Source organism: Acartia tonsa, chromosome 5, assembly GCF_053477335.1.
Source record: "Acartia tonsa isolate MP-2025a chromosome 5, ASM5347733v1, whole genome shotgun sequence".
NCBI lineage: Eukaryota > Metazoa > Arthropoda > Copepoda > Calanoida > Acartiidae > Acartia > Acartia tonsa.
Window position 1 is genome coordinate 596,728 of NC_137264.1, and position 12,789 is coordinate 609,516.

Sequence of the window (12,789 nt, forward strand, 5' to 3'; positions counted from 1 at the left end):
TTATAATTTTGATAAATTTAATCAATCATGTGAAATTGCATGAATAAATCTATGGATGGCATATATTATAAAAGGTGAAGAAAGAATGTTACCTTGTTCTAATAAAACTTTGTATTCTGGCCTTTGCCAGTCATGCACAATAACAACTCCAGACTTATTTAGTAATTTGTTCCTATTAAAATAACAAGGTTTTTCTACAATCTACAATTTATAACTGATTATTAAGAAATGAAATACTTTACTACATTGGCTTAAGAGGAATATATAAAACTTTAAAACTTGTAAAGAAATAATTTACCTCAAAACTGACAATGCAGCCTCAACCCTTGCTCTTCCATCAACAAGGATTACATCAAATTTTTCATTTAGGCTCTTTGGAAATTCTATATAATCCCTAAAGTGTAAAAAATTTACTTATTCAACTTAAATTACAATTATAAATCTAGTAAGATGTAGAAGAAGCCCTTAGGAATAGAAGTTTGCAGTAATTTCAAATCTTAATGAACTCACCTCTTAAAATAAATAAATTTAAACAGTGATTATTATAAGACCTTTACTTCAAAGGGCCACACAAATCAGCACTTTTGATTCAATATGTTTTTAGACTAAAGGGCTTAGTTAACCCAACATGATCCTAGATATTGAAACAAATTTTTATTACCTAAAATTTTCATAAGTTCCATCAGATGTTAAAATATCATAATCTTCATTATTTCCAATGAAATTCACATATGTATTATATCTAAACAAATAAAACTATTAAACTTTTTAAATTTGCAAAAAAAATATTAATTTTATGATCCACTTATAAATTACCTTCCATTTCTGCTATTAATTTCATTTTGAAGAAAAGTTGCCCATTCTTCTTTGTGTTCTACACACACCCATTTCTTTGTGAATCTTAATATTTGAGTGTATAAATTAGATTAACCCTTACAAATCGGGGTGGGGGCTAAATCATCCCCCCCTCTCTAGTTTTTTCAATTTAATTTAAAAAGAACAGATAGAAATATTAATTGGCGCCTCCAACCGCCGAAAATAACGGTTTCTGTTATTTACCAACAGTCAGAAAAAGTATTTTTTTTGTTATGAGAAATAAAAATTCCACTTAAAATTTGGTGATCCTGTCTTTAAAATTGGCCGCTTTACAGCTGTTTTAATATTTAGCAGCAAGTTGCTAAAAAGCAGCAAAGAAGTGGTCTGACTACTATGGCTAGAAAAAGTAATTTTCTCTAAAAATGCACATGAAAAACATGTCTTTATCTGTAACTGGAGCCAAAATAGAGTGGGGGAAGGGCTCCAAGAGCCAAGCCCCCCCCCCCCCCACCTCCTCCCTCCAATCTATTTAGGTGCGAATTGGGGCCCAATCTGTAAGTAAGTAAGAATCTAACTTTGAAAACCAGAATGAAATATATTCACCTTGAAAAAAATAAAGTAGAACCTCCACAACCCCATTCCAGAACTGATATATCCTTATTAAGAGTTGAACAAAATAATTTAATAGATAACAGGTCCATATGTGGTAAACTAAAAACAATAAGATTTATTTTTGCTTCAGTTAAAAATATAATGAAAGTGAACTTATAATAATCAAATAATCAAAAAATTACTTGTATTTTTTTGGTGGATTTAAATCATCAAGAGAATTGTGTAAATAATCTTCAAGACATTTGTTTTTGTCCTTATCATTAGGGTTAAATATAATACAACCAGAGAAAAACAAACATATGATAAAAATTAGGAAAATATTCTTCAAAGTAATTTTCTTGTACATTGTAATCTGAAATAAGGGATACATAGTTTATATAAAAACTAGCGGCTTCGCCCCAAGCCTCTAGGGGCTTCGCCCTATGAAGTTATGGGAAGTCAACCCTCCTTAATATTTCTTTGTTTAATTACTTTGTGGTAAAATTAAACCCAGGTTGTGCGGTTTATGCACAAAAATTTTCATTTGTACAAAAAAATTTCAATTCGTAAAGATTAAACCTAGGTTGTTCGCATACACAAAAATTAAAATTAAAAATTTTTTTTTTTTTTGGGGGGGGAGGGATTCATGGGGGCTTCGCCCCATGTTGCAGTGGGGTTCCCCCACCCCAATTACTGGTTTTTGTTTACAAAAAATTTTAAAAATTAAAAATTTTGGAAGTTGGGATTTTTTTATTTTTTGGGGGGTTGGGGTGTCCCACCCCCCCAAGAAAATAGCTTAAAACCACCAGAGGACCAGTAGGTATATTCCCAGAAGGGTAGAGCCCAATTTGATCAGCAGTTACTGAGATTTTACAAAAAATGTAAAAAAAAAATTTTGGGGGTGTTTTTTTAATTTTTGGGGGGGTTGGGGGTGTCCCACCCCCCAAGAAAATAGCCTAAAACCACCACATGACCAGTAGGTATATTCCCTGAAGAGTAGAATCCGATCGGTTCAGTGGTTACCGAGATCTTAAGGGACAGACAGACAGATGGACAGACGGACAGACATCAAGCTACTTTGTATTATAGATAAGAGGTCTACAAAAAAACTATTGCATATTTAAACTTTATTGACCATTACTATATACTAAAAACACCGATTAGCTATTTTAAATAAAAATCAAAAAAGTTAGGACACCTTCTTTCAGGAATGGAAAAATTTTATTTTATTTTGTTGCTTTAGTAAAAAGCTGAGTAAGACTTGTAAATAGTCATAAAAGAGCTAAAATTTTAAATGATCTACATATTTTTATTTGTATATAAAACCTTTTTATAAAAGGCAAATACAGAATAATTTTAATTACAAATTTATTGCAAGAAATTCAGGACTGACTGATGGAAAGACAAAGTAAATTATAGAGTAGCTTTGCTACTTAGAAAAAACATATAAAATATATCTAGTCTTAAAATAAACATTTAAAAGCACCCCGAAAACACAATTTATATATTTTTTTCAATTAATCCTATATTACTTTTAATTTGAACCTTAATATTGCTATTTTTAAAAATTGGTAATGATATCTACTTTCCGAAATGATTGTATCCAACACAGCTTCCAATGAAAATATTTTTCAGAAAGTCCAGATTTTTATTATTTTTTGACAAAGCCAAAATTTTTGGTTTACTTTATTAATTTTGAGATATATGCATTATTTATAAAGGACACACACAAATACCTGATTAATTTTATGGTTAGGGCATTGTTTCTTAAATTGAAAAACCCTGTATAAAACTAGGCTATTTTTAAGGATCTTGGACAAAGTAGCTTCAGACAAAGTATCTTTGGACATTTACTTAAAAAAAGTAGCTTCATAAGAAAAATAGTCTCCAATATGGCCGCAGCACTCGGCCCCCTGGCCTGTCTAGCTGCGGGCGCTCAGCCCCATAGCCTGTAACCTAACCTAACATAACCTATGTTAGTCTCAGAACATTTATTTAAGAAAATATCATCAACTGATAATACATAGGTGGTTTAGAATTTTGTGGATTTTGCAAAAAGTGGTTGATAGATTTTTACAATTTTTAATAATGTTTTTACAATTTTTGATAATGTTTTTACAATTTTTAATAATTTTTTTACAATTTTTTTGGTTCGGTTAGGATAGGTTATAGGCTAGGGGGCCGAGCGCCTGCGGCTAGGCAGGCCAGGGGGCCGAGCGCTGCGGCCATGACCTTTATTAATAGTAAAAGCTACTTTTCTTAAGTAAATGTCCTGAAGCTACTTTGTAATGAAGCTACTTTGTCCGAAGCTACTTTGTCTGAAGCTATTTTGTCCAAGATCCATTTTTGGGTCTAGGCTGTCAAATTTTTCCGAGGAATGTAATTGTGTCAGTATGTCTTTGCAATAGTTCTTTATAGTCATATACCCTCGCCCCCTCTATTCTCTAACTTTATTGGTGGGGGTAGCTTTTGTAGGATTTTGTACTTCTTTTTTTCAGGTTAATCAAGGTTAGGTTTTCTTAAGATTATTTGAAATAAATTTGTGCATATGATTATTAGATATCCACAAATTTAAATAACCTTACGTAACCTAATTTTTTGTCTTTCATTTCAGATTAGGTCTTTAGTCATTTAGGTTTTTAGGTCTTTGGTCTTTTAAAGCTATTTTTTGGCACTCTCCCTCCCCTCTACAGCCACAAGTTTAAAATAAATTTTTGTGTCTTTTATGTGTCTATACTATTCCCTTTGACAAAGAGTTCTATTGTCTGACAGTCTCATTTAATGAGTTTGCTTTTTTAATTGCTTGAACAATTGTAATATACAATTAACCCTTACAGATCGGGGGGGGGGGGGTCATATAGACCCCCCCCTCTAGTTTTTTCAATGTCATTTTTTTTGTAGGTAACATAGAGAGTTGTGACTTCATGATTTTTAAGTTCAGTAATTATACGTCGGCAAGAGTTGATCTTATAAGGATATCTGGTCTGTGTCGGTCGTGGCGTCCGGTCAAAGTCGGTTAGGTGGCACCAAATTTAGAAAAAATTCTAAATTAATCTTAATTTCTACATTATGACTTTTGTGTATAAGGTAGAAACCTAAAATTTTTTTTGGTGAATACTTAGATATTAATGACCTTCTGAGAAAACTTGTGTTATGACCGTTTGACCGCTCCCTGACCGACTTTATGACCGATTTTTGTCCGGAATTTTACTACAGACATATATCATGAATATCGTGGCTTCTATTACAGCTAGAGACCTATAATTTTTTTGGTACATCCTTGAGCAACAATAATCAGATGAAAATATTAATTGGTGCCGCCAACCGCCGTTTTACTGCCGTAATTGCCGAAAATGGCGGTTTCCGTTATTTGTCGTTATTTGGCGATGATCAGAAAAAGTAATTTTTTTTTATGAAAAATAAAAAGTTTATCCTAAAATTTGGTCATCCTAGCTGCAAAATTGGCCGCTCTACAGCTTTTTTAAAATTTAGCGGCTGGCTGTCTGACCGCTATGACTAGAAAAAGTAATTTTCTCTAAAAATACACATGAACCACCAGAAAAAATTTTTTCTTCTTTATCTGTAACAGGAGCCGAGATAGAGGGGGGGGGTCAATATGACCCCCCCCCCCCGATCTATTAAGTTGGGAATTGGGACCCGATCTGTAAGGGTTAAAAAACTGAGATTATCTAGGAATCGATATATCTAGCACTCCAATTTATAGACAAATCTTAATAAAATTTCGTAAAAGTATGTAGAATGTAAAATCCCTAAAAAATTGAAGCCCTCTATCTTGAAAAGGAGTAGAGAAAATTATGAAAACGTAAAAATCTAGGAATAGATCTAGCATATACAGACAGACAAATGGACAAAACAATGTATATATTAGATGGGCATATATAATGTAAATCTTCACTACAAATTTCAGCTGTCTATCTTTTATAGGAGCTAAGAAAATCTCGTTTCCCCCAAAACGTTTCTTCTGGAAATACGGCTAGACGGACATACGGACAGACGCACATTTCAAATTATAGAGTAGCTTCGCTACTAAAAACTACATAGGAACTGAGAAGCTACATTGTAAAGGAGAACCATATCAGTTATTCGATTTGCAAGAGTTTTTGGTAAAGACGACAGAAATATAGACTCATATATATCCTGTTCTTTTATAATAACATCAAATGGGTCTATAACTGAAGCGAGTACAGAAACCACCCTTATTTGAAAATAAATAAATGATAGTGATGCGGGGGGGGGGGGGAGAGGAGGCATAGCTTTTATTTCTTTATTCCTAAACCTCTACTATTAGCTTTGTGGTCCTATACCTCTGACCCCACAATCCCTATTTTTATTTGTTTTAAAGTAAGGGAGGGTGGGAAGGGTTTAGTATTTATAAGAATTCAACTTGTATGAATAAAAATAGTATACTTAAGAATGTATATAGTCCATTAGTTTCACAAACCGACTGATAGACTTGCAACTGCAAAGCTAGGTTGATATTTGATTGATTATGATGAATTTCATACCACAAAAAGCTATTCGTTGAACATACTCTAGAATTTCTAATTTCTGGGACCCACAGGATTTGGTCAAGTTAGAGTTCAGCAACACTAGTGCACAAATTGAACCAAACAATATAACTGTATAATTTTTCATAAAAAGTACCTGTATATGCAAACTTTTATGATCAAGATCAATGCTATGTATGAAGTAAAATGCCTCAAAAGGCCCTGATGATTCCTTTTTAGTATCATTTTCTTAATATTTTCAGAAAAAAATAAGTTATATATACAGTTTTAGAATTAAATTTGGTTGGGACTTTACAGTTAGGAGGAGGGAGCATTAACCCTTCCCCCCCCCCTCCATCCCTCCGGAGTCCGACCGATTAAGATCTGGAAAGGGCCCCGACTTTTATGGAATAATTTATATGCCAGTTTACAGGATTTAAAGTGCTGTTTTTCAAACTTGCCTATAGATATACCTATGGTACCCCACACAAAGTGTATATATTTAGAAATTATACATAATTGCATAGACAATGACTTGCAAATTTAGTTCGCTATCGCTAAGCATATTTTATTGCAAGATGATTCTCTCAACTCCTCCCTCTCCAGCAAGGACATCCAAGGGGGGGGGGAGTAAAGTGATGATTACCCCCCCCCCCCCCAAACAATTTACCCCCCACCCTTTAAAGACAAATTACCCTTCCCCCTTAAAAAATGTTACCCCCCCCCCCCTCCAAATAAAAAAGCTTGGATGCCCCTGCTCTCCAGTCAATAAAGGGAGAAGGGGGAGTGGGCTAAATTTGGCAAAATCTTCAAATACTGAAATAATTGTGGAGAATAATTGGTCCCTTTCCCCTAGCCAACGCTTACACAACAAAAGATGCTCAAATAAAAATCAATCAGATTAAAGGATTAAACTAATTTTACCACCATGGGACTATACTGTTAAAAACAATTTTAAAAGTAGAAAACATTATAAAAATTTTAAAAAGTTATATAATTTAGTGAATTCTCTTAACTAACTAGCTTTAAAGTAGTTTTCAAAATACTTTTAAAAAAAGGTTATTCACCGGAGTTTCTCTCAAATTACTCCTAGAGTAACGGGGGAAAAATGCTTAATATTACAGTATAAATGTGCTGAATCATCCTGCAGGTACGTACCATTGCTCAGGGAAGTGAGGCCAAAATGATGATACAATTATCAACAACCCTTTCCTTTTCTTCATTAGTACAAGCTTCCAAAGGCAGAATAACACATGCAGGAATTTGGGCAGGATTGATTTCTCATTAATTATCCCTCTATTCATGAAGGTTTGCATTTAAGTAGCGAAGTTATCAGGGATATAAATGGATAAGACAATGGCCGATATATTCATGTACATCTCAACTGATGAAACAACAGATCTATAGTATAGATGTGTATACAAACAGCTACCTCTATTCCTTTTTTTAAAGACCTCTTTCGTCTGCTTCTAAACTATTTTCTGCTACTTGGCTGTGTTAATATAAGCGTAACCATTGGTTGATTTTCTATGACCCAATAGAAAGGTTGCACAAGGCGGTTACGATGGGGAGATACAGTTATTTACCCCCATTCTCCCTGTTTAACTTTAATGATGATACACAAAATAACCCCTAATGTAGATTACGCTTAGTTTTTGAAACAATTGGAAACTCAACTTCTTTAACCAATCAATCAAAAGTCAAAAACAGTCCCAAAAAGTCCCTAACAAATATTATTATAAAACTTTGGCAACTGGCGTAATTAATAGCCCAATGTCCCTGGGATGCCAAAAAAAACACAGTTTCAAATTAAATGCTGTGTAAAAAAAGACTTAAAGAATTGTTGTCAAAAAGCTGAAAATCAACATGATTTAAATGAACGTACGGAAATTCTAGCAACGACTATATAGTTGCTACCCTTTTGAAACCATACCTAACTGGAATCATCTTACAATGTTTAAAATTGATAGGACAATCATAACATGTCTAAAGAAATGAGCTAAATGCTACAGATAGCTTTTTTATTTAATTTAGGCATGTTAGAATTAACCTATCGATTTCAAACTTTGCCTGGTGATTCCTGTAGTAGTTAGGTAAGATTTAGAAAGGGTAGCCACTCTATAATCGTTACGAGAATGTACAAAGTACATTGTTGTAAACGAAGCATATCTTCTATAATCAAGTCCTAAAAATATAAGTATGTCCTTAAATAGTATCCTGTTTTGAAACCAATTTACTCACAATTTTGTTTAGACTTATGCATTAATATTCAGCTTATTTTGTTCTGACACTCTACAAGCTTTAATGTTCGTTTGTCCTACCGTTTCAGAGCTTTGCTTTTTGAATGTTGTCATCATATTGTTTCCTATAATTCCATTAACTAATATAAAAGAGGGAGTGGACATTGGACTGTAAATTATATCATTCTGCAAGGGTGCCGAAATTTTGTGTTATTAAAACTGAAATTGTCTTCCCCACCTCAAGGGCCTATTTCTTGCTTTGTATTCTAATGAGAATTTTAAATGACTGAATTTTTTCAATTATACAGCATGCATGTTTGTGTCAATAATGAAGACATTACGGGTTTTTGTATACAAAAAGTTGTTTTAATTCAAGAAAGAAAAAAAAAATCTTTCTAATAACTAATATGCACTATCATAGTTTTGAATATGTCTGTATTTTGGTTTCTAAAAAAGTACTATACCAACAAACATGAATGCCTGGGAATTGGTTTCAATATTAGTAATAAACAGGAAAAAGAAACTAAGTCGTCATTTTATTTATAAGTTGTTATTTTTGGTGAAAGGTTTTTTTTAATGAAACTTTTTTGGATCTCGTACATGCAATTTCTGTGGATTTTCTGGTTGCATGAGTTAAAATATTCATGAAAACTTGAAAAACTAGGAATCGATCTAAAAAGGAGTTGAGAAAATTACGAAAACAAAAAATCTACCAATCAATCTAGCACCCCAATCAACAAACAGATGGTCAAAACAATGTATAGATTAAATGCGCATATGTCATGGGAATCTTAATTAAAAATTTCAGCTGTCCATCTTTAATAGGAGCCGAGAAAATCACGTTTCCCCTACTTTTTCTCAGACAGACGGACGGACGGATATTTCGAATTATAGAGTAGCTTTGCTACTATTAAATAGGAAAGGTGTGATTAATTAATTATGCTTGGAAATGACAATCATTTTACCGGCCATTATAATATCCCTTAGATCTCATAGACTGGTTTTCGAAAGAATCTCTTTGCACACATATCATCCACCTCATATAAGGAAGCAAAGGTTTTCTAAAATTAGGGTCGGTCAGTCCATGTGTTAGCAGTTAGCTTTTTTCGTTTATTTAAACATTCTGAAAGTTGTAAGTCTATTCAAAACATGCGGATTTTTTTACAACAACTTTTTGTATGAAACTAGCTGCTGCGCCCTTAGCCTTTAGAGGCTTTGTATTTCAATGGGTAGAAAAGAGCAGAATTAACAGCATAGACAGAATTGTAAGTACATTTATTGCAAAACTGCTTAAATATATGATACACAGTGGGATCAAATGACAAATACTTGGACATTAAGATTAGACAAAAGTAAACTTCAATAAATAAGCTTGTATTTGAAGAAATGATGTAATTTCTTTTGCTTTAACTCGGAATAACTTAAATTTTGCTCCTGTTTACTTTTAATGTGCATTTGGTAAGTACTTCTTGCTGTTTTGGAGGAGCGAAGCTACCCTATTTTTAAAAAATCTATAAACCTTCATAACTTAGTTAGGATAGGAAAATTTTAACAAAATCAACGTCTATGTAAATATTTCTTCAATGCAAACAATGTTTGTGAACAAGAATAAAGCGTCAGGTGCACCCAGTTTGAGTACCGGCATTTTTAGGTAGGCCCAGAATAAGTAAAATAGGACACGTGTAAGGCATGTTTTCAAATATTTTTTTTACAGATATAAACAACAATAACATATTTTCAAACACTTTTGATTTTGTGCTAATACAAATATTAGCCCTCTAGCTCTAATAGGAGCTGAGATAATAGGGGAGGGAGTGTAGGAGTGTTTTATCCCCCCCCCCCCTTTCACTACTGTAATATTTAGCTTGTCGGGATGTCTAAACCCCCCTGTTGCACGTTCCTAAACATTGCTCCGTACATTCTGTGTTTTTGCACGTAAATTGCAAGCTAGTGCTTAATTTTGCAATTTGAATGATTATGATTGATAAGGTAGGTTGGGGACACAAATAATTTTCCAGAAACAGTTGTACAATAATTATAATATATCTAGATAAGCCATCTGACTCCATTTTTCGTATATCTTTAAAAGGGGTATTTTTCAGCCAAAAACTATTGTTTATTTTTTGTTATATACGAGATCTATTCAAGAAATAGCGTGATTTCTTGACAAAGAAAGCTAGATTTGTCTTAAGAAAGTCAACTATTTATAACTATCTTATTATGTGGTTTGTCATATGCTTATGCAAGAAAAGAAATTTTACATTATGTATTTTACCCAGGGGCTGCTATTCAGCCAATTAATTCCAATTGGAAATGCCGCAAAATTTAATATTTTGTTGGAGTAAAGATGGAGTAAAATTTGCTTTTTTGTCGTAACCAAAGGGGAGTGGGGAAGAAGTGGAGAAAAAAAGAAAAGGGGGTTTGTGGGGAAATTTTCCTTCAGAATTTTATGTCAGAATCACATTCCCTTTTTCCTGAATTTACCCAAGAAAAGCTTAATCCTAAGAAATGAAAAAATATGCCATCACTATTTTCCTATTGGCCTATTTAGATAATATGTCTCTACATACTTTTGCCAGGGGTTCAAAAGCAAGACAATGAGAAAAAATTATATGATTGATTATGATTAATAAGGAAAATCTTGTAATACTCATAATGTGTTTAAACAAATTAAAATAAGTTCCAAAGCTACGGTTGTAAGTTTTAATTTCAATTTTAAATCATCCAAAAAAAATCGGTTTCATTTATATATGACTGGAGTATAAGAGAGCAAGGGGACAATGGGCTGTTTATTACACAAGTCCCAAAAGGTTTATAATAAGGCTTTATATTCGTTACAGCTTTGGGGACTTTTAATGAATTTTGATTTAATTAAATATCTGTCCATATGTTTCAACCGCTAATTGTAATCTACAGAACGGATAATTTATGTGTATTAATATTGTGGATGTACATCAATTAGTCGGCCATTGTCTTATCCCTGATGGAGTAACGTCCAATTGTTGTCAGGGAGGTGATTGAGTCTCGGCTCAAACCTTGTCAAAACTAAAGATTTCAAAAATGGTTCCTAACGTTGCTTTGTCAGCTGCACATTAATAAGAGTTAAAGTAGTGGGAATGTCTTGGCCAAAAACTGGCGCAAACTCATTACTATGCAGAGTTGGTTGTCTGTTGGGGGGGGTTTACCTCACGTAATGGGCGATTAAGAGAGTATGGTAAGGTGATTTTCTTATATATAGAAGGGGTTCTGGACAGTTGGTACATTTTTGTTTTTGCATGTACATTGCAAGCTAGTACTGAACAGGGATCGTGGACTTTGGGCTGTTTATTTAACTAGTCCCCAAAGTCCTATAATAACGTTTTTTATATCATGTTTGCTTAACAACCTTGGGGACTTTTATTAGATTTGATTGGTTGGTTCATTTAGTTTAATGTCCAAAAGTTATAAACCAGGGGCGTCCAAGCTTTTTTTTGGGGGGGGATAAAAAATTTTGAACTAAATTTTATTATATATTTAGTATTAAAAATGCGCGCGAAGCGTGCAAACATTTTTGTTGTTAGAGATTTTATATTTTGGGGGGGATAAAAAATTTTGAACTAAATTTTATTATATATTTAGTATTAAAAGTGCGCGAAGCGTGCAAAAATTTTTGTTGTTAGAGATTTTATATTTTGGGGGGGATAAATAATTTTGAACTAAATTTTATTATATATTTAGTATTAAAAATGCGCGCGAAGCATGCAAAAATTTTTGTTGTTAGAGATTTTATATTTTAAGGGGGGGTATTTACCCCCCAAAAATTGTTTGGGGGGGGTAAATACCCCCTCCTAAATGGTTGGGGGTGCCTACGGCCCCCCCAGGGTAGGGGTAAATTTTAAATGTAGGGGGTAAAATGAATAATGGGGGGGTAATCCCCACTTTACCCCCCCCCCCACTTTAGACGTCTATGTTATAAACAATAATTCTAATCTACTAAAGGAATAATTTTGTATATCATTCTTAGTGATGTACATCAATTTATTGGCCATTGCCTCATCCCTTTAGATCTCTGATTACGTACTTTTGCCAAGTGAATGATTATGATTGATAATTGGGTGTGGATACAGATATTTTTGCAAAGGGGAGTGGATACAAAACTGCAACTGTTACAAAACGGCGAAATTACACATTTTTTATTGTAGATTTTTTTAATAGGTCCTTTTTATATCATATTATGTTTCGCTGTTTAGTAACATTCACAAGTTTAGTAACTTTCGCCGTTTTGTAACATTCGCCGTTTTGTGATTTCGCTGTTTTGTAACATTCACCGTTTTGAAAATCACTTCTTTTTGCGAGGTGTTCAAGAGCTAGACAAAAATTATATAATTATGATTGAACTGTTTTTGATGCAGTTTTGAAAGGGGTATCAAAAATTTATTCTGAGACATTTAGTATCAAACTTCTGAGTTTTTTTCTGTATTCATTAAGTAATTTTTACTTTATGCTTTTCTTTTTGGGTAAAATTATCATTTTTTTGAGTGTTTTGTTTCATAAATATTGTACTTTTGTATAGATTAAATTCTATTAAATTTGCTTGTTTGACTTCAAATGTCTCGTAGTCGTGTTTACAATACTCATGCATTACTTATAAACAT

General features: G+C 33.0%; 2 protein-coding genes across 2 annotated transcripts in view; one reads left to right on the plus strand and one right to left on the minus strand.

Moving 5' to 3' along the window:
* LOC145318477 (uncharacterized) overlaps positions 1-12,789 on the plus strand; it is a 195,931-nt gene that overhangs the window by 136,938 nt on the left and 46,204 nt on the right. The window lies entirely within an intron of this gene.
* LOC145318467 (uncharacterized) lies at positions 295-1,776 on the minus strand. The gene is made up of 5 exons (XM_080159738.1): positions 1,611-1,776; positions 1,420-1,527; positions 817-900; positions 662-742; positions 295-394 (listed from the first exon to the last, which is right to left on the minus strand). Exons 1-5 carry the CDS (start codon positions 1,772-1,774, stop codon positions 295-297), a joined length of 537 nt encoding a protein of 178 aa, XP_080015864.1. The 5' UTR covers positions 1,775-1,776.